This window comes from Synchiropus splendidus, chromosome 6, assembly GCF_027744825.2.
Source record: "Synchiropus splendidus isolate RoL2022-P1 chromosome 6, RoL_Sspl_1.0, whole genome shotgun sequence".
Classification (NCBI taxonomy): domain Eukaryota; kingdom Metazoa; phylum Chordata; class Actinopteri; order Syngnathiformes; family Callionymidae; genus Synchiropus; species Synchiropus splendidus.
This window is the reverse complement of record NC_071339.1, coordinates 428,504-451,294: the sequence shown is the minus strand read 5'-3', so window position 1 is coordinate 451,294 and position 22,791 is coordinate 428,504. Positions and strand designations below refer to the sequence as shown.

At 50.6% G+C, this 22,791-nt stretch overlaps 1 protein-coding gene across 2 annotated transcripts in view; it reads right to left on the bottom strand.

Moving 5' to 3' along the window:
* Positions 1-22,791, bottom strand: part of cadpsa (Ca2+-dependent activator protein for secretion a) — a 52,934-nt gene that overhangs the window by 21,520 nt on the left and 8,623 nt on the right. The window contains exons 9-18 of one of the 2 annotated variants that reach the window (XM_053867005.1): positions 21,608-21,674; positions 18,021-18,129; positions 17,407-17,619; positions 15,616-15,752; positions 14,473-14,666; positions 7,762-7,863; positions 6,007-6,070; positions 5,033-5,156; positions 4,646-4,714; positions 2,796-2,902 (exon numbers count right to left, since the gene is read on the bottom strand). In XM_053867005.1, coding sequence (XP_053722980.1) covers positions 2,796-2,902; positions 4,646-4,714; positions 5,033-5,156; positions 6,007-6,070; positions 7,762-7,863; positions 14,473-14,666; positions 15,616-15,752; positions 17,407-17,619; positions 18,021-18,129; positions 21,608-21,674 — 1,186 coding nt within the window. The remainder of the gene's footprint in view (positions 1-2,795; positions 2,903-4,645; positions 4,715-5,032; positions 5,157-6,006; positions 6,071-7,761; positions 7,864-14,472; positions 14,667-15,615; positions 15,753-17,406; positions 17,620-18,020; positions 18,130-21,607; positions 21,675-22,791) is intronic. The other variant, XM_053867006.1, reaches the window with a different exon arrangement.

Below are 22,791 nucleotides of genomic sequence, written 5' to 3'. Positions count from 1 at the left end.
GCTTTCAAACCTCAAATCTTTTTCATGAGCTCAGTGAGAGAGATGCTGCTCTGCTGCTTGACTGATCAACTGTGCACAGACACAAATCCAAAGCGCTCGACCTTGACCCTTGGGCTGACTCTGTCTCAGAATATAATCCAAGCTCCATCAGAGAATCATCATCTTTTAGTCCAGCCCCAGCCACGCCAAATGTTCCTCCCATGAGAAAGCAATGAGTTAGTTTAGTGAAGGATCGTTTCAAGTGTGGAACTGATCTGCCGTTTCCTCCTGTCAGCAGCGTCACACACCCCATCAATGGCAGCTTCCACGCCGTCCAGTGTCGCCACTTACCGCTAGATTACAAATACGGCGACCGCAATGGCCAAAATACGGTTGGGAAAGTTTGGAGAATCGAGAAAACCAGTGAGATGACACGAGGAGTTGGGCATTATACAGGCACTAACGGTACATTTAGGGCGTCCTGCTGAGGAAACAGGGCGTCGGGTTTTTCATGTTCTGCAGTTTATACGCCCTCTAGCTAAAGGCCTGATGTCAACATGACAAATGGGAGTATAAACACCTTGATCACCCTTCCATCCAGACTTGTCTCATGCCACACTGTCAACATTGTACTTCAGCTTGACTTTAAGGAGATGTTGAGGTCAGCAGAAGCCCAACCCAGTCTGTGTCACTCGGGGAACAAAATGTCTTGTCCTCTGAACAGCTAAGAAAAACTGAATTACAGAAAAGATTATATAGAATATAATATAGTATAGAAGCTCAAGCAAGCCAACTCGAGGTTACACCACGCCTGGTCTGGAAAGGTAGCTCACTCTCGTGCAGGAAAAGCAGCGTCGGTACTCTGGGGAGAGATTGGGCGACTGGCCTTATCCCCCTCTCACAGACAATGTGCTTGTATTTCACGCTGAGACGCCTCTCTCACAACACAAAACCCCAGCGCGCTTCATCTCCATTAGCGCCACCTGCTGACACATCAGTCCTGCGAGCTCATGTGACTGTGCCACACGGGACTAAGTGTGTCACCTCATGTTGAGACAATTGATTCCATGAGGACAGGCTGACCGGAAACATGGTCCAATCTTGGCTGAGTGGCACAGACTGGGGAGTTAGTAGGATGAGTGATGGTCATCACCGTCGTCATCATTACTGTCATCATCATCCTGAGCCACATGGATGAATATAGTCCAGTTGGGATCGGAAGTGTAATCGGGTCAAAGATGGACGCTACATTTGAGGAGGCAGCCTGTTCCCTCGAGCCCAAGTCTCTGGGGCAAACAAAACCAGACTGAAGTTTAGAATTCAAACGGTCAGGTGCAGTGAGAAAAATCCCTGTCAGAGACTTGGACCCGAAGGGAGGGACCTGTGTATGGTCACTACTGAACACACCTGCATTCCACTCTGTTCCTCCCTCGGCTTTCACTGCCGTCTTAAAGCGTTATCAATGGAGGAATTCACCGCAGCATAGATCAGCATATTCAGGGATGGTCAGTGGGGTCGACTCGGGGGGGAAACAAAGGCAGAGTTACACTTTGCAGGAAGAGGGAATGCACTGAACAAAGTAAACCACATTGGTTACCCACAAGATGCAACTCCGCACTTTGTTTTCCGATGGCAAAACCAAAGTGCTTGTCCCGCTGTTGTTGCTAGCTGGGAAGCGAACAAGCATCTGCTCAATAGCAACCCCGAGCTGAAGGGGATTGTGGGTGAGTGTGGAGAGACACCAGTGCTCCTCCACAATGAGGACGGGACTGTCGGACGCATGCATGGAGCCGGCAGTTGGGGAAGGCCAGTGGAGAATGGCTCACAGAGACAATCACCTACCTCCATTCCCTGCTCACACATTTCCCCCGAAAAGTACAGAGAGGAAATACATTCATCAAGATTCAGACCACTTGAATGGATACAAGAATGACTGACACAGTTGGATTGGAAATGTACATAAGAAATCATGACGGTGCATACGTTTGTTTTACTCTCGTCCCACAGACACCTTCGTATCTCATGAGCAAGTTCAATCGGGACTGTCCAATAACCCTGTCCTTAATCCTCCAACTCAAAACTGTGTGCTCCAGCCAAGAGCAAGGACTGCTGAGGAGCGAGGTGGAGCAAAGGCCCGTCCTCAATTTCCAGATTGGCCAGCACCTGCTTCAGGACTGAGGAACACCCAGGCTACCCACGATGCTTTGTTCACATTCAGCCAATCCAAAACGGCGTCCAATGCAGCAAAGAAAGCGTGCTACAGAAAGACAGTATTTACTTTGCCAATGGAGATATAAATATGAAGAAAATCCTCCAATGGACGGATGATTTGCCTCACTGCTGCATGATGGGTATTTTTATTGGAGACTCTTCTTGTGAATCAACAGACTGAACGCTGCTCTCACGTAGTGCTGCCCCCTACAGTCGGAGGACGTGTCTGCATCTAAGGAGAGTCCCACTTCATCAGGATTAAAAGAGGCATAGGAATTCACATCAAGCCTGAAGACGAAGAAGTAGAAAGTACGAGCTTCTTATAGAGTCCACGAACTACAACACCAATCCGATCCACTACCAGAGACCTCGCTGGTCTGCGCAATCTCGCTACATCAAATCATTAGTGTGGCAGCTACGTCAGTGGCTAAGTCGTATCTGCCTCAGCATTATCCGTTTAGGACTCCTAATGTCATGACAGATCCAATCGGATCACAAGTATTTTCTTCCGGGAAACAATGCATTACTGCAAGGAAGGAAGGAGCCGCAGAGCGAAAAGTGATTTGCTGCTCAGGACAGGATGAAGGCTGCATGTGGCCACTGACCTCGGCGTGGTGCTCCTCGTTCTGCTGCAGGACCTCGATCACCAGCTCACCCAGCCGAATGGTGTCCTCCAGTTTTTTGGCTGGAGTGACTAAGCGTCCCACATTCTCTGGAGTGGGGGGGAAAGTTCAGAGTGAGAGCGACTTACAATCCGGACGCAGCAGACGCAGGGCGTCTTCTTCTTCTTTTCCTTCAGGTGATCCTCCTCCTCCATCTCCCCCTGTCCTCTGCTTCCTCTTCTCTCAAACCTCATGTCCTCCTTCACCACCTCCATCATGTGGCCTTCCTCTCCACCTTCTGCCTGGCAGTTCCAACATCTCAACATCTTCATCTACCAATGTACTGGCTCTCTCTCTCTCTCCTATGTACATGTCCAAACCATCTCCATCCAGCCTCTCTGACTTGGTCTGCTAAACACCTGAGCATCTACTGCTTCCTGGTCCTATTCATCCTGCTAACCTTCACTCCTCTCCTTTCTAAGGCAAACCTCCACCTCTCAAGCTGATCTTCTGCTGGTTCCCTGCTCTCACCACAGATCACAATGTCATCTGCAAACATCATGGTCCAAGTGGCTTCTTGTCTAACCTCATCTGTCAACCTTTCCATCACCATGGCAAACAAGAAGGGGCTCAGAGCTGAGCCTTGGTGCAGCCCCACCTCCACCTTGAGCTCCTCTGTTCCACCTGCAGCACACCTGACATACATGTCCTGCACCACTCTAACATACTTCTCTGCCACGCCAGACTTCCTCATACAATACGACAACTCTTCTCTTGGTACGCTGTCGTACGCTTTCTCCAGGTCCACAAAGACACAATGGAGCTCCTCCTGACCTTCTCTGTACTTCTCCATCATCAAAGCAAACACTGCGTCTGTGGTGCTCTTTTTTGGCATGAAGCCGTACTGTTGCTCAACTTCTGCTCTTAGTCTACTTTCCACAACTCTTTCCCACAACTTCATCATATGGCTCATTGGTTCCCATACTGAACTCCATATTTCAAACAATAAAAACTGACGCCAATCATTGTGATCTGAATATGTAGTCGATTCACACCGATGACATTCATCACTGCACATCTCACAGATATATAATACACATTAATATGAGAATAATACTGTCAAACCCAGATCATTTGCAATACTCTGGCTTTTGACTGAACTGCCCGAAGAGCTTGATGCTCATGATACACTCAAAAACATTCTCGATCTGACAGAGGAAGTGAGAGGGTGTGAGGTGACACAGACAAGTCAGGATTTTGGATGACAGATGGCTCGGTTCATATCGTCCAGGCAGTGGCGTGTGCCGTGGGGATCTGACCACGCGGTCACCACTAATGATTCATACAAGGAATGCATTCACCAGGACGAGTGATCAAGTCTGAGGATGGAAACATCTGGAGCAGAACCACAGCCTCAGCAGCTTGTCTTTAAAATGCATGTACAGTCATCTGCTGTGAGGACGCACAGCTGGAGGAGCTGCTTCTATAGTGGTCGCCGCACCAGTGCACGGAGGCTCCAGGAACACTGTTAGAATCATCTGGAGGCCTGAACCAGTGAGGAGAGAGGCACAGCAGTCCAGGCAAGAGAAGCAGAAGCCACGACAGAGCTGTGTCTGAGTCATTTTCTCTGGGTGATACACCACTGGAGCAGCAGGATCCAGATTCAGGGTAGCTCGCTTGCTTCTCCCATGGCTGATGTGAGAGGGGTTTGATCTGATCAAACGCTCTTCCTGACACTTCACACTCCACACACTCGCTGTCATGGCTGTTTTCTTGCATCCAGCTGGAGTTCCATTCACAAGCCCAGCGAAATATACCTCAGCTGACAGGAAGGAGAGCAAAAGAGTACTCACGAATGGTCAAGTCCATCACTTGAGACGCCAAGCAGAAGACAGGATGCTCATACATCTCCCTCTTCTGCCCTGCAGGGAGACGAGGCCATCACAAGGTGACGCTCAGAACGACAGAGAAAAAGTCCCGTGGAGCCCGGTCACTTTCAGGTTGGTACAGCATGGTTTGCTGTACCAACCCTAACCCATTGGTTATGAGATTCGCATGGATCACCAATGTCCATCTGCGCTTCCACACAATATAATCTGGACTCTGATGAGCTAATATGGGCTTCAGCCTCCTGTTAGTCTGCCACCGACTGTTTTGAGTTGTCCTGGCGGCAGACATACACGGGTCGGAGTGGATCCTGCTGTGACATGTCCATGTCCAGCGCAGCAGCTGGATCTTACCTTCCAATTTGGCGTATTCTGACAGACGCTGATAGTTGACAAGAGCAGCTTGTTCAAGACATCTGCCGATCACAAACTTGACATCCTCTTGTGGAACTGGAGTCACGATGTCTCGCATCAGAACCTTTGTTGGATGGACACAGAGCTCTTTTAGATTTCATTTGGCTTAACAGCCACAACTCTGAGAACATCCAGCCATCATGCAATACCTCAGCACTTCTGCTCTGATACCCAACTAGTGGTGGGACTTTAACCAGTCAATTACAATTCATTAATTACAACAAAAAAATCATTTCATTTCATTTCATTGAACTGAACAGTGTGTTCTCCAGACAGCAGGGAGCCTTTGTCAGTGCAGGAGCTCCTGCTCCACAGATGCAGCTGGGATGAGAACAACAACAACAAACATGGAGGAATCCTGCCTGAACCAAAGCAAACTAAAGCATCTGTTGGCTTTGGTTCAGGGAGGTTTTTCACTCCACAATGTCCAGGGTTTCCACCACTCTGGATGGACTTGAGATTCTGATACAAATATTCTCCAGACACTAAAAGAGCTTCAGTTGAACTCAGGTGATATAAAGACTTGAATAGAGCCACCATGGTGATTTATTGTGCTGTTGTCAGACTGATGCAGAATCAACAATATTCTGCTGTTTAAATGTCTGTGTGGCTCCATCATTGGATTCAGTTATGTACCACATTCATTCACGTTGGAAAATGTGGCAAATATTCTGATACCATTCAACTGAGATTAATTGAGATCAATTCATCACAGATTCTAAAAAATTGACTAGATACATTTTCTTAACGGAATCCCACCCCTGCCCGAAATACGTGAAGACTAGAAACAGGGCGGTTGCTTCTCTCGTTCATGAAGGGTCTTGAAGCTGCTCTGAGAGAGGACATGGACCTCGACTCTTCAAAAGCACGTCGACTGACACCCGACACCCGTCTGTTAACAATTGGCAACTCACCCGTTCAAGCAAGGACAGCGTTGCTTTCAGGGCCCCCTCCGGCCGTCCAAACGGAAAGCAGTACCTTTCCAGGGTGAAAGAGGAGAGACGTGTGAAATCCTGGTTTAATGTGGATGTTCACGTCACAACAACACAGTGATGCTGCAGCAGCACTCACTAGTATTTCAAGAGAGATTTGGTGAAATGCATCTAAAAAGGAAAACTTTACCAACAAAAGAAACATGATAGGAAAAACAATACATTTGATGAAACCGCTCACAACAGGGCTCCACGTCCCAGAGCAGAGGCACTTGTCACGCGCCCAAGAGACTGTTGACACGTCCACCCAGCCTCCGCGTCATGAGACAAGGCTCCTGCTATCCTGACTCACTGAGGTTCTGTCGGGGTTACAAGACTCAGCACTGTGACTCAGCAGATCTGGAGGAAGCGCTGCCGTCTCCAGCAGCCGTCCCCTCATGACGTGAGCAGAGTGGGCTGATCACTGACGACTCATTAGCTGCCATTATTTCTACTCCAGGTGGATCAACTTTCCTCAGAAACTTCCACAGGTAGGGCCACCACACAAACCTTTTGGCTCTCTCTGTACGTGATGATGACATGGGGGCCACTTCACCCTTGTGAACATAAGTTCTCCTTCAGTGTGCTCAGCCCTCTGAAGAGGCTTCACTGCTGGATAGGCCCAGGAGGATGAGTCTACTCCCAGCAGTAAGCGCACCACAGGAGCATCCCAAAAGGGCGCGTGAGAGGGGCCCCTAAACATATGGCTCCCAAAGATGCAGGTGAGTCATAACTCCTGATTATGGATGCTCAGATCAATCTGTCACCGATCATGATCGGCCGATATCAGCGTGATCGTGACTGCCGATCACTACCTGTCACAGAGGATCACAACACCTGATCAGGTGTGACAGCTGCGCTCTGATGAAGCCCCGCTGGTGGTGATGCGTCCGCTCCTCCCTCCTGGCTGCTCACTCAGCAGCAGCACGTCTGCTGTGGAGCTTCTTTCAGTCTGACATGTCTAGTTAGCATCCTGCAGCACATGCAGGGGACAGTGCTGCGCAGGGAAGCGCCTTCAAATGAAAGGCGCCATGTAAAGCTCCAGCACTTGACGCAGCACGGAGAGTTTTCTGGGCTCATGAAAGTGAGAGCGCTGGTTCCTCAGCAGCTGTTAGCACAGCTGACGCTTAGCAACACCCGCCGCTCCCAGCGTGACATTTGGAGTGATGAGAAATAATCATTCATTTCAGCCAGCTAGATGAGCAGCCTTTCTCAGGGAGACGGAAACGACCGGCTCCATCGGTGTTTTGGAGTCAGGTGCAGCGTTCGTCTGACTCTGGAACTGTAGAAAACGTCTGGAGTGGAAACTTTCATCAGTGCAGTGCTCTCTGTCTCAGAGTCCTGCTCCAGTCGGTCAGTATGTCACCGACACAGCTCAGTCTCTAGAGACTCTCCTGCCACGTCTCACATCAAATGACTTGAAGTTTTTCAGTCGTGTCATTTTGACAGAATAGTTGCTGCATTCAGCAAGTTTTTTTTTCTATTTTGCCTCCTTGAAGAGTGATATAAAAACCTGTCTGAATGAAAATGACTTAATGGTTCATATTTTCACATCATGTACTCAGGAGGTCTCATCATTTTGATGACAAATTCATTGTCAATCCATGTGATCGGTAGCAACAATCCTGATCCTGACTGCAGACCATCACTCAACCTGGTGACCTAACGTATCGTAACGCAACCTCAGGCCACCTGTACCTGAAGTGAGTAATCTGGTTCTCCAGAAGCACCCGAAGCCTTTCCTTGATCTCCTCGAAACGCTCCTTCTCCTCCACGGTGACAGTCCCAATACCGTCAGGTCTGAAACACAAACCACACAGTAGTGGCTGAGATTGAGTTAAATGACATTTCACAGCAGCTCTGTAGGTAACTTCTGCAGCACCACTCTGGACGGGAGCAGCGACTTGGGTAGGTATGGACAAACTGACAGATGAGTTAAGGGAGGCCTCTCCATGGACAATGATGTTTGGTGCTGATAAAGTGATCTGTCGTGACAGGAGAGAGGAGATGAATGAGGAGGTGGAGGTATGAGCTGGAAAGACCAGGAATGGAGGTCAGTCCAAGCAAGATGTGAGCAAATGAGAGAGAGGTGGTGAAGTTGCAGGTAAAACTGAAGCGAAAGTGACCACTTCAAGTGTCTGGGCCCAGTCATACAGAGCAACGGGCAGAAATGAAAAGACGTGAAGAGGCGGGTGCAGACAGGTTGGAACGGGCCGTGACATCTGTCAGGGCTGATCTCTGACAGAAGAGTGGCAGCGAGAGTGATGGGCACAGTGGTGAGGAGGGGAGGGGCAGAGTCCGAGACGCTCAGGTTCTCTTCGGACACGACTAGGAAATACACGGGCTGAAGTGAGAATAGCAGATCGGCCCAGCAGAAGAGCCAGATCGCTGTCAGAAGGAGAGACAGGTAAGCTGGACGGCGCCAAGTGGACAGGAGAGAACATGACACGCTGTGGCATCCACATCTGCAGCATCTGGTCTGAGAGGCTTGGATTGACAGCCCTGCATTTATGCTGAGAAATACAGTAAATAAAGATTCCACCTTTCATCTGAACTACAGCCACTCACTCGCGCCCTCTCACACAAGAGTCCGGGCGACAGATTCTCGGCCCCTCAGCTGCGTCCTGGCTGCTAATCACCTCAGCAATGGCGACACGCAGGAGTGACGTGTCACAGATTTCCCTCTCATGCAAATAGTGCACGTAGTTAAGAGCTCCTACGCTCATGGCCAGAGGGTTTGGCCAAGTGGACTTCTTCTTGACTTTTCGTACAATATAAACATCAAGCAATAATGTTCTTGTCAGTGCCCAGGCTGGCGTGCGTGCGTGTGTGCGTGTGTGCGTGTGTGTGTGTGCAGGCGCGTCTGTGTGCATGCGTCTAAAGCGTTTATCTTTTGTGACATGGCTGGGCCCGGGTGGAGTGTGAGCAGAGTGCATCTGACAGAAGAGGCACCGCACTGGTGGCACTGACAGCATGATGAAAAGCAGGAGACATGACACTCGGTCTCCCTCCACCCCCCTCCTCCGACATGTCACTTCAGTGGACAGTAAGGAATCGGGTGTGTTTGGGGAAAAAGAGCGGGTGGGTGGGGAGTGGGGGTGGAGTATTTAGGCTGCAGCTCTGTGGAGCAGCAGTGGAAGAAGAGTGAGGCGGCTAGGCTCAGTCACGGCGCAGCTCTCTGCAGGTCTCCTGGAGGATCGGCTGGTGTCACCTAGTCACCGCCACCTGTAGGCACCTGCTGGCCAGTTTCAACAGCGTGCTGTCAGTAAGGATGACTGCACCAAACTTCAGTTTCACAACAGTCTTTGTATTCACTCACCATCCACACACACAAGAGTAAAAGATCAAGGTTTTTCTAGTCTATTTAGTTAGTCAGTTAATGCCTTCCATTTCAGTAGGGCTGCAACCATCAGTTGACGTCATCGATAACAACAACAACAATCCGTCCACGTCCAAATCTGTGTGTCGATGCGTCGTGTTGCTGCTGGTGTAAACACACACCCGGCCGCAGGATGGCCATCCAGAACTGGTTGTTATTGAGCGTCTGAAGGACGAGCAAAGCCCTCCACACCATGGTGGAGTGGTGGGAAACAGTTTGGTGTGTGACGCCACACGGCTAACAGCTAGCTAGCATGTGGGTTAGCACGCCGCTCACTTGCTGTAGATGCAGTCAAGTGTCCTGGGTCTCTCTCCTCCTGAGAACAACCAGAACTGAACTAGTCACTAGCGACACTCAACACATGGTTCCAGATTAGGACTCAAATAAGACCTTTGGATGTGGATCAGATGTTTTATATGGGAGACGCGTGTGTAGAGTGAGGATTTGAAATCCTTCTCAGGGACCAATAAAGAGCTCCGTTCTAAAGCGCCGCAGCTCTCTCTGTGCACTGTTTGATGCTTCATGCTTCACAGGGTTGATACATGCTCCTGGATCATGTGTCAGGGTTTTAATATTGATCATGTCTGGTGTGGGAGCATCACAGCGAGAGGATTGAAGCAACTTTAGGTTGAACAGAAATTCAAAACAGCTCCAGACAAAAGTCATGGCGAGTAGTCGAATAGATTAGTCGACAAGTAAGTTGTAAATAAGTTGGTTGCAGGCCTACATTTCAGTGTTCTCAGTCTCTTTCGATCCTCTCCTCTGTTGATCAAATGAGTGTGGTCTGCACACAACACATGGCTCATCTGGTCACGCAGACGTCATCAATACATATGCAGTCGGAACAACTGGGACCCAGAACAGAGCCCTGAGGGCCTCCACAGTCCCTAGTCTCTGGCTACTTTCTCTCGGATCTGAGAGCTGATCATTGTAGCTGCTCTGCTTGTATTCTCTCTAATTGTATTCTCAGGCCAATGTCATCTGCAGTCTTACTTACCGCACCATGCTGATGGATTTCAGTCTTCATAGTGCAGCACTGTTTTATTGAACATGATGAAGTGACGTCCATGGAAGCGCCTTCTTTTCTCCTCACACAAAACATTCCCACCCTCAAGTGTCAACTGTGAACAATCCTCAAGTGGAGTCAGCGCCCTGCGCTGCCTGCTGACGCACAACGCTTCCAAGAGAAGCTCCTTCCGCCATGACTCTTGACACACTTCTCGACGAGGTCAGTGTGACAGGTCTTTCATGGTGGAATTGTGGGGTGCGGCAGGCTGCAATGTGACAGGTCTGCAGTGAGGTGTTGAAGGTGTTCATCAGCCCAGGACACAGCTGACCAGCAGAGTGTTGCGAGGCAGACGGAGAGACTGTCTGACTTCTTTCCCCTCTGTCTTTTCTCAAGTCTGCGCACATCCTCCTCATTAATGGTGACATTTGCAGGGGATGGTGAGTGAATGGCTGTGTCAGAGGAGGTGTTGGGGACTGCTCCTGCTCTGCTGCTGCGTCCAGGCCTCACAGATGCTTGTTATTATTTCAGTTGGTCTGCAGGTAAACACGGCAGACACCAAGGCAGCTCAGGGCTCCACTGGATAAGCAGTGGTGTTTAAGTCAACCTGAACATGAACATTCAGTAACCGTCTCTGGTTAGAGACTTAACAAACTGTCGGAGTTCTAAAAGTGCGTTTGTGAGATTCTCTTCTTAGTCAGTAAGTGGGAGGCCAGACAGCTGCACATTCAGTCACCTACTGCAGGGCAACGATAAGCTTTATGAGCTTGAAAAGAGCAGACACCTGAGGAAAGCGGAGGATGACTGGTTGACATTTTCACACACATCCTCACAATCTCACCGATCACAAGGCGACAAACAGTGGAAGAGGGGACTACAGTGATTGAGCGAGACGCTGCTGTCTGGCAGCCTCTTCATGTTACCTTTGACCCGCTGACCTCACAGCTTTGATCCGATCAGGGACACAAACCAGACGCTTCACTAAACTGGAAGATGCAAAACTCTGGTAAAGTATAGCTACTGTATACTCTGGAATAGCATTTGCATCTATGACATACACTGGGCAAGTATCTACATGTACACCATGCAACATGGCATGAAGTCTGAACTGACAGAGAGCAGAATATTAAGGACACAACCTGTCATCACTGTCACTCTGACTGCAGCTGGTCACACCAGCATGAAACCTGGATCACATCCTTCCATATGCATACATCGAAGCAATGAGTTGAGACTGACAGACTACCTGACTGTTCATTGTTACAAGACCTCTACATAGCAAACACATTACCAACACGGTAGGGACGGGCGATCACTTATTGTACACCATATCTCGCCTAACACCCTCTCCACCGTGACAACTCTGCATCTCAGGATCAAGTGGATAAACCCGCGGCTCACTGGCTGCATCGGACCTGCACACGTGAACATGAGGAGACGTGACGGCGCCGCGCTCTCCAGCTCCGCGGCGTGTGACAGTTGTGGAGAGTGTGGTGGACTGTGGTTCACCATGGTCGTTTGAAAGTGATGTTGAATCCAGGGAACCTTTGATCATGACACTGGTGGACTCTGAGTCTCTGGATCCCTGTTTCTTTGATGAGATGGAGTGGTCCTCACAGGGTCTCTGACGCGCTCCTCTGCCTTGGTTCACATCAACACATGCAGCTCTCCCGCTGCCAAGGTGACAACACTTGGATATTGGACGTATTGGCGGCGGCGTCCTCTTCCGCGTCCCCATGAGGCTTCACTGATGGAGGACACACTCTCACAGGCAGCGCTAATGCTAGGAGCCGCCATCAGTTAGGGACCATCAACAAATTCTAAAGCCTCAAAGTCTGAGTGACATCTTCAATAAGGCCATGGAGAACAAGCATTTTAGGAGAGAGAGAGAACTGTGACAAGGTTTTTCACCACACAAGACAAAGGACTGACAGTTTGGATCATGACCTGGAGAATAGACTCTGACTCGATGGTCATTTCTTCACCTGATGGTTTCTCATGTTTCTCCAGCAGCATCTAGGAACTGTGTCCAGACTGCTCCATAGTTCAACTGTTCAGAGACATGAGACACAGCAGACAGACAGACAGACGGCTCCATTGAAGCCCTAAATAAAGCTGGCAGAGCAGCCTGTCAGACACCAGCGGCTTCTACCAGAGACCTGAAACATTGAGTTGCTCATCTCTGCACTGCAGACTTCACTCTTCTATTGATGCTGGAGACAAACTCCACTCCTGAGTTCCATCATCCAACAGAGAGACTGTAGTGTCCGACACATGGAGGAGGAGGAACGTGGGTTTATCCTGAGAATATATGATGACTTTCGTGGTCCATATGGCCTGCCCCTAACATCAGCACAAGTCACCTTCAGGTTTCATTGGAAGCCAGCGACGCACAGATAACTACTGAGCTAAATCCTGACATTTTACAACACAAATGTCTTCCCACCAAATATCACCCTTTTCCACGTGCCCACACGCCATTTACTAGTCACCATTTCAGGCACCGACTCTCTAGCGTCCAAACAGCAGACCCTCTCCAGTAAATCCCCATGCTTCATCCATTGTTTCCCAACTCACCACTTGCCTCTCCACAGCAACTCAACTTCCCTCAGTGCAGCTTCGGCTGATGTGAGCTGAGTAGACAACCATTTGAGAAGAACACTGACAGTCCAGCAGGCGACGTGAGTCCCAATAAATTCATGCACGACGGTCCCAGGGCCAGCAGGCTGGTCCAGGGCAGAGGTGGCTATGTGTTTGGCCTAGTGGAGAAGGGGGGGCGGGGGGGAGTCAGAGCCTTGCTGAGGATGAGGTGTGTGCATGAAGAGGCACAAACAGACATTTGGCCATCATAAATGACAACCTGTCAGTTTGTCAAGGCCTGACCTCCGGCTAGTGTGGCTGAACTGGCAGAGTCCAGGTTTGTGTTTGATGTGTGTGGATGTGGCAGAGGTTACACCAGTTCAAGTCAGGCAGGATTTGGGGAATTTATTCAAATGGCTTGTTGCTACCTCGAGTCTAAGAGCAGCAAAGCAAAGGCTCGTATACAGAGTCCAGGCCGTCTCTGTGTGGCTTCCACAGATGGCAGCGCCACTTGAGTCTGACACTGCAGAGTGGACTGTGGGAGGGGAACTGGGTTGTGAGTGGTTGAACCCCTGACCTTGTCTTTCAGGGACAGAGTAGCACTGGTCAGTCTTAATTAGGGACCATGATCTGACCATGACAGTGACAGGTCCATGTCCGAGTTCATTACAGCCGATTGGTTAGCAGCGAAACATTTCAGACCCACAGAAGATGAGCAGCTGGTGAAGCCACGGTAACGTTCTGACTGTGACTGGACTCAACCTCAACATTCTCTCTAGTCACTCCAGTCCTCTTCACGTCATCATTGATTGTCTGGAGACAAAGCTCTTTTGGCTCAGAAGTCTGAGTTACAAGAACACAAGCCAGTCGGGTTTTGGCTGTGGACCTGATCCCGGCTGGAGACCTGCACCTCATCTCAGGAAACTCTCAGTGGGAGGTGAGTTTCTGGCCTCAGGTGACTCGGTGCTAGATGCTGGAAACTAGGTGTCCAGCGTGACTCCACAGCAACATGATGGATGGCGGGCAGTGAAGGGTCTGATGGCTGTCTGGGCGCACGACATGCTTCAGACTCCCAGAACACTGAGGTGAGCAGCTTCAGCTGCAGGAGACTGGTGCTGGGGAACAGGAGCGCAGAGGTCCGGGACTGGAGGTGTGTGCGGGGGTTTGATAAGGACAGGTGGTGTGAGTGATGAGTGAGTTGTTTGACATAAATGTATTTTAATTTTCATGTCAGCTGTTTCTAAGGCTGTGCCTTAACTCACGTGACCCATGCAATACCGATGCAAAGCCAGGACTTACTACAAAAAACACTGTCACGTTCACGACCAGCTCAGCATGCGCCGCATGTTTGAGCAGAAACACCCACCATGCATACACACAGGGCACACACTGTTTGGGGTGAGGAAATGGGGACATAGAAAGTTACTCGAGAAATCCATCTGACCTGTACCTGTTTCCATGGACGTGGGAGGCGCAGAATGCGAAGCTGTAGTGCAGGAGGGTGGGGTCGATCATGGCTCCGTTTTCTGCCCGCTCCAGTAAGTCACTCAGGTAGCAAAGATGGCGGTGACACCCTCGCACGCCGTAGCGGGCGCAGTACTCGTCCAGCACAAACACCTGGCCAGGACTGAACCAGCCCTGGCAACACAGCAGCAGGTGGAGACGTCATGATGGAAGATGTTCACAGGTCATGTTGGACTCTGCCTTTCCTTCAAACATGGAGGCGCTAGAGTAAGTAGCACACCCCCGTGTTCATCCACTGTTCTCTTAATAATTAGAAAATACGCCTTTACCTGCCTAATATATACAGTATTTCAATTGCAGAAAGAAAGACGAGTGAATTACAGCAGTGAAACTCCAACAACGCAGTTGCTCGATTACTGCATGACAGAGGAAATGATGAAACAAAGTGCGAGGACAAAGGAAAAAAATCTTCTTTACTCTGACCAAGCAATCGCGGCAAACCTGTCCGGCTCGGTGTCTCGGCCCTTTCTTTCCAGCAGTCTGTCCTAGCGCTGTTTTTGGTACCGCTTGTGTCAGATCTTCGTATCGTGTGGATGCCGTGGAGTCTGCGGTGCGCTGGAGCCCTGACGCTCCGAGCACAGCCGGTGAGTGTTGTAGCAATGACGCGTGGTGGAATCAGCGTCCGGAAGACCACGACTCCAAATCAATGAAAGTAATGAATCCCTTTGCCAATTTCCTGCGAATTTAAAAGTCTCTTCCGTGTCATTTCTTTATCCAAGTGAATGGCTCTGTCAGACTCTTGGACTTTCTCCTTGACATTTTATGCAAACATGTCGACTGTCTGTCCAAACTGAAGGCAAATTATTAGCATTAGTCACATCAAATGGGAGTCAAGAGTGTTTTTACTGTGTGGTTTCCAAATAAACTGCAAGTCTGAAAGTCATTTGCTCAGAGAAGCAGTCAAATCGGTTATTTTTGTCTGGTGATTTTTCCTCTGTTTTATGTGGTGAGCGTTTCATATCGTGGTCCTTCTTCTTTCCGATCGTTTGGTGAGGTGACGATTTTGTGCGCCCCCTGCTGCATTATATTGTGGCGACGCTCCAGCCACGGTTCTGACACTCACCAGACAGGAGTAGGAGTCGTTGAGTCTGTGGTCAAGAGTCAGGCGCTGCACCAACTCAAAGAGGGCGGCGTGTTCGAAGTAGCAAGGGTTGGCTGATATGAACTCATCCATGCCATGCTTCTGCGCTCGATCAGCATCTGCAGGAGAGACACATCATGACCGGCTGAGAAGCAAACGTGAGGAAATGGCTTCTTGTTTGGGAAATGTCAGCAGTCGTCATTGTCATCTTAATGACCGTAGTGCTTCATCAGTCAAGGCTGTTCTGTCTGTTTGTTTACGTCCATCCAGGATTTGCATGAAATTTTCAGGTAATGTGTGAAATGGGACGAGGAACAAATGATTCTTTAACTTTGGCAGTGAGCTACGGGGTTCAGTACGCCAGACATTTCAAGGTCTCCATCCGTCCTGGACGTCTAGGGGTTAAGAAACATCTCCCAAGCACATCACCACGATGATGCCCAACAACAGCTACCTCAACCTGGGTTCCACTCCGGCGTTTTGGTTACAACTTTAGTGACAGACCAAGTCGGAATAAATGAATATAAAATCGTAATATTTGTAGAACTTTACGTAAATAGATGTTGGTGTTTGAGCATCCCCACATTATTCTTTACATCACCAAAAATGACTGACCTCATTATGGGTTCATGTCTAAAGAATGAAGAAAAGACTTTCACCTCTCATTTCGGGACTGAGGACCATAATAACACCGATCTGTTATCAGGCGCAGCAAACAAAGAGGAGCACACCAGAACAAAACAAAATATCTATCTATCTATCTAAAAAGGTGACATTGGAGTGGCCCTTTGGTCCTGAGCTGGTGGCCTGTCAAGTCAGTTTGATGTGAGTGAGAGGAAGGGGTGGGGGGTCGGGGGGGACAGTAACCAGCAGTGACATCAGTCACCTCATCTATTCTGGCCTGGGATGGGCCTGACAATGATTGAAGCTTGTGCCTCATGCTAGCATCCAGAAGAAGCAGGAGGCCACCTCAGATGGAGCTGCTGGTCAGGAGGAGGCGGGACAGATGCCTACAAGTGACACCGACCCAGGAAGGGCAGGAGCTGTTGGTCTGGAGAGCGGAGCTCGTGTCCCGCTGGCTGCCAGCAGCTGGTAATTACCAGCTTCAGAGTGGCAGGGAGTGAATGATACAGCCACTCTGCTGCACACTTGGACCCAGCAGTGCATGTTACCAAACAAGTCGCAATCCACACCCTCATCACGGCGCTGAATGGCACCTGCTGAAGGCGGCCCAGGTTCACTTCATGGATGGAGCCACTGTTTGTCAGAGCTGCAACAGCAAACCTCTCATGTCACAGTCCACACAACAGACGTAGTTTGGTGTTAAAACCATCAGTGCCTGGGGCTGCATTTCACCGAGTCTGCTCACTGAAGCACTGATGCCTTTGATAGTGATCCAACTCTCCTCAGCGCCACGCAGCAGCTTCAGACTGCAGCGTTGCAGACTGAACTGCCCACGAGTCCAGCACCCTCTTGTCTGCGAGCGCTTGCTCCATTTATTTACTCCACTGCCCCTGCCTTTGTTGGGTGTGTGAGACAACCGCACACTTCCCCTCCTGGAACTCACTCCACTGGTCAGGCCTCTGGACATGACTCTGTGGAAGAGGTGGCAACCAGCTGTAATGATCGTTTGTAAATGAGGAAAACCCCTGCTTCAGCTTTCACCACAGTTCAAAAAACAAGAGGTTCCAACATATGTGGTTGTGATGTCGACAAACTTGAACACCGGTGAACAACCTCGATCCAAGTCAAAATGCTGGCAGGTTGACTCACAAAACTGAGATATAGGAGCATCCAACTGAGGCATGGTTCCTCCTCTGGAGTTGAGCTTCTGTACTTGCGTGGGAGGAACTGGCTTGTGGGACTGTCCCGTGGCCCGGTACATGGCCTGCACCCAGAGGATCCGGTCCTGCTCGTCGTCGCTGGCAAAGATCACAGTGTCGCCCTCCTTCACGGCGTTGAAGAACGTGCGGCCACCGTCCAGACCTGCGGGAGAAGGATTGACCATGGAGCTTCTGTGCTGAGAGGAGGGGGCAGATGCTGGTCCCCCACTTGGCCTCACTCTGGGGACCTTAAATACTCTGTGGGCACAACCTATTGTTTTTTTGGGTTGCTGGACCTCTGCCATTAGTCGTGCTCGGCAGCCCAGGAGAGGCATGGAGCAGATCAGCAGAGAGACGTGGGTGACTGGGGACGCCCCCTTGGTGTCAAGCAATCATGTGCACAGTAGTATTTTAGAAGCTGCACACGTGTCATGACTGAGTGAAACACACCGTCTCTCACACGTGGGTGAGTAACAGATGTAACAAAAGGCTGTGACCTCATTCCGTCGGTGTGGAGGCGGTGAAGAAATGACTTCACCTCAAGCCGTGTGCTGTGAGTGTCACCTGGCTGAGGGTCGGTGTAGTCTACAGTGTAGCCATCCAGCTGCAGCAGCTCCACAGGTTCAGCCTTCTTCTCACGATAGCTGCACATGGCAAAGGTGTACTGGCTGACCTGAAGGCGCACAAACATCAAAGTCACGCCACACCCGCGCAAACGAAAACACAAACAAGATCACAGGCCAAACCCGAGGAACCTCCAGGGATCACCCTGTTTCATTCCCTTGAGCTCATGCCATCAAAACAACTGCATGTCTGCGGCAGTGTTGACCCGTGTGGAGCAGTGAGCAGGTACAGGCAGAAGCACATGGCACAACATCAGGCTGAACACAAAGTGGGGAGCTCTTCTCAGCAGAGGCACATTTGGGCGCAGCGTTTATCAACCGCTGTGCATCCAGTTTCACCTCGTTTGTTTCTGGGAGCCGAAGAGACTTGAAAGGAAGAATCTGAAAGCACTTCCCACCGCGCGCGACAGTTACCACATTTCTCAGCGGAGTCTTGGTATGTTGCGGAACAAGGTCCTTGCTTTCATTTGATACCAAAAACACATGCGTCGAACTCGTCTACAGTTATGCTGCAGGAAAAATGTTTTCATTCATTTGTCAGACGAAAATGTGCATCAATTAAGGAGTCGCCATCCTTACCGAATCCGTCCTCCCACTTCCGGGTTTGCCAAACCACGCGCCGTGATTGGCTGACTTGCGCGGGCTATTGGACAAGTCAGCCAATGACGATGCGTGGTGTGAATGTGGCGCACTGCTCCTCTTCCCACTTATCAAAGCGAAGAAGCCGGTCAAATGTTGTTCTTCAACCTGATGCGCACCTGACTTGACCACACACCTCCGCGACAGAATGACGGAGGGTCGGAACCGCGACGCCAAAGAATGTCTGCACCGCAGAGCTGGCAGAGCTGTCAGAGCTAACAGAGCTAACTGAGCTAACAGAGCTAACGGAGCTGACAGAGCGAGCAGAGCTAACGGCTAACGTGACGTCTCCATCAAAACTTTGGTGACACTCGAAGACCGTCAAGGTTTGCTGCAGGGTTTAATATTTTTCATACTGCCCAGACCTTTCCGGGGACATTTATCAGAAACACATTTCCTGCTGTTTGTTTCTACAGGTAACACGCCACAACAGCAGCGAGTCAGTAGCAACCATTTTCTACAGGACCCAGGTGAGTCGTGCCCTGGGTTTTTTCAGTGATCGAGGTGTGCTGTGGCTTCAACACTGTTTAGGAGGGTGACTTTGCCACACAATGAGATACACACAGATGAAGTCAACTGATGTTATTTAGCAGCTGCAATACGATGAAGCATCAGGAAGGGCTCGAGAGTAATGGACGGAAGGAGAGCGGCTTCCCTCGCCCTGTGCCAACACGCAGGAGCTCCTGTGCTGTGTCTCACATATATCTGAGCGACGCAGCCCAGCCCCGCTGCACCTGTCCCACGCTGTCAACACCTTTTCAGTTGGTGTTCTTTTTTGATTGGGTCTTGTTCAATGCTCCACCAGTGGAGCAGAGATCTTGCCATGTTTGCCTTTGGCCTCCTGTGTTTTCTGGTCTCCTCCCACTCCTTCCCAGCTTCCTCACCTGGTTCAGAGCGAGTGTTGGAACACCGCTGCTCCTGTGCTGCTCCCGCCTCGTGTTTGCTGTTCCTTCCCCGTCATCTGTTTACTGTTACTGTTTCCTTAGTGCTCCATGATCACGCCGTTCAAAGCAAGAAATTACTAGAGAAAAAATGACTCTGCAAGAGCAACACAGCTTTTGTTCTGGAGTTTGAGTTTTTGAGTACAAGATCTGAAATAAGAGCGAAAGAAGAGAGTGACAGTGCTCCCCACCACATCAGAAGAATCATGTGTTGACAAGCTTCGGAGATCCAAGAAAACATCCAAGTCTCTTTTAACCGCTGACAGACATGTGCTGGAGCTGCAGTCTCCTTGTCACGATGGAGCGAGAATGCGTGTGTTCCCAGCCAAATCTGAAGCTGCGTTTAGGCTGGAGTGGTGTTGGCAGCAGGAAGCGCGGTGGCACTGTTGTAACCTGCTCCCTGCGCAGCTGCCAAGCCGCCTCTGTCACCACCGCTGCCTCGACAAGTGGCAGTCAGTCTGAGCGCGTGTGCGCGTGTTGTGACAAATGAGATTCCACATGACGGCTCTGATGAGACCCCAAGCCAAGTACAAGATAGAGGGACTGATTTTCCAGCAGCTCCATGGCCTCCAGGACTGCAGAGTCCAAACTGGAGCCCGTGCTCCCAAAAACCCGGCGTCTCTCTCCCTGCCTGTCAGTCACAGTCACAGCTGCCACTCAGCAACCGAGACACAACAACTGCGCCGTTCATCACGCGGCAGCAAACACAGCCCTGTAGATGTGCGCCAGCCAGGGTCAGAGAATCAAGTGTGAGTTCCTGGATGGCCCAGGCTCGGGCTCCATGAGAGCTTCTCCAGCTCTTACGTGAATGTGTTCCCTCCCCAGACGGCCAGACCTTGCAGATCCACTGCTACACATGGACCTCAGAATAACAACAATGATTTCAAAACCCTATTCGTCCGTCCACAGCGATCAACACAACAGCAGGTCCTCAACCCGACATCTTGATCAAACACTGACTCTGAGTCTCAGCAGCGAATCACGACACGGAACAAAGGCGCTCAGAGTCTCTCTCCGCTGGTGTGAGCCGGTCGGGGGGCGTGGCACCCGCGCGTCACGTGGCGCGATGCCGTGCATGAAGGTGTGCAGCGCCAAAAGTCGACCTTTTAGGTCGGCCCGTCACGAGTCACGACGCGGATCCAAGAGTGACGAGCTGGAGCCATCGAGTTAGGCGTCGCTCACACCAGCAGAGATGAGACGGTCACAAGCAGACACACACACACACACACACACACACAGAAACAAACACAAGGTGATACATACAGTACACCACACACTCTGATGGAACAGGCCTAAATGTGAGCTGCACTGTGGCCGTGGAGCAGGAGATCCACACACGCACGCACGCACACACACAGCGAGAGAGGAATTCTATTGACCAGCGTGTCACTTGCGATCTGTGTAGCTGCGAGGGAGTGAGAGGCTTCAAGTTGGCGGCACTCCTGCTTTTCTAGCTGCAAGTGTTAGTCCAGCAGTGTTCACTCCACTTTGTCAATCCGCTGTCAACTTGTAGCTCTGAGACATGTCTTCCGCAGCCACTGCCCTCCACCACCACCACCACCACCACACAAAGCCACAAGGAAGCAAAGCGGCCGCCCAAACAAAAGCCCGCGCGGCCGCCATCGCTGCTCTGAGAGAGGAGGGACGTCGGCCTGCTCGCCTCTGTCGCCTCCGTGGCTCACACAACAGCATCCACCTTTCACAGGCACAGCAGCCATGAGCTCCAGCAGGTCACCGGCTGGTGAAGGGAATTTCCTGATGGTCAGAAACGTGGGCTGACGGTAGCGTGTCCAACAAGCTCACGCAAGTCACCAAAAGAGAGGAGGAACTTTGATTTCTCTCCGTCTAATATTGGTTTCTCATGTACAAGCAGAAGGGCAGCAACACAAGGAACTTTGAGAGGAACAGAGCTGAACCTCACCTGTGTTCATTTACACTCAACACTCACCTGGACAAGAACAAAGAACCTCTTCTTCCATCTTTTCCACACATTTTTCCCAATAGCCCACAGGTACCTGTCAGTGAGACAAGAAGTAACATTTGTGGTCACCAGGAAGGAGAACACTGCACACCGACTGAAGGGGCTGAACATCACATGGGAGCTAAACAGAGTGGAATAAGCAGCCTGCAGACCGGTGCAGACGGTGAGACGGGTCAGTGACGGCACATCCCAGGACAGACGCAACACGTTGGTCCACTCAACTGTGTTTGTCAACTGGTGTCATGTGGCCGCTCAGAAGGAGACTGGAGGGAGGGGCAAACATCGGTCGGTGCTCCACTCCAGCAAACTTTCTTTCATTCAAAATCCAAACTCATAATTATCATATATCATGACAGCACAGCATCTAGTGGTCAAGGCGAGTACTGCAAGATGACCTCCAGTCCAACTTCATTCCATAGTTCCCTCCTTCAGAAGGTGCTGTGACTGCTGATCCGAAACAAGCCACTTCTGATCAGGTTTCTCTGTGGCTGAAAAAACAAGCAGGGCCATGTTTCGGAGCCGAGAGATGTGATTTCCAGAGACCCTGCGGTGAGACGAGTCCCAAACGTGGTGAGGAAGAGGTGTCGCAGGTTCCATCAGCCGGCACCCGATGGAATGCACCCCCAAACCATGTCGCCATTAACGGCTGAGTTCTGACTCTCACGTGAGAACAACAGCCAGGCTGAAGACAAAAGAACATCTGAGGGTGAGGACCCCCTGTCTTTGCCCCTGGTTCCTCTTTCAGCTGCCTGTCGCCGCCAATAAAGCAGCACTCAGACTTGGGCTTGGCTGAGCAGCGGCACCTTCTGCATGTGGAGGGGTGTGGGGACGGCGGCGAGTCCCCGCAGGCCCGTCACCTCGCTGGCCAGGGAGTGGGACGTTGGGGGTTCAGGGAGTGGGCCCTGCAGCAAGGTCACCAGCTGTGAAGCTGCACTGCAGCGGCGGCTGAATCAACGGTTCTCATCACCAGCACGACACACAAACACTTGGAGAGGAAGGTTTGTGTGAGGGATTCCAACCCAATGATCATGGTGATCAGAGGGACGCATGGAAACAACTGCCATATCAATGACAGGAAGACCATTTCTCCCACTAACTTGAGGTGACACCAAGCTCACTGCGCGTGATGAGAAGCATGAGGCTTCAGGAAA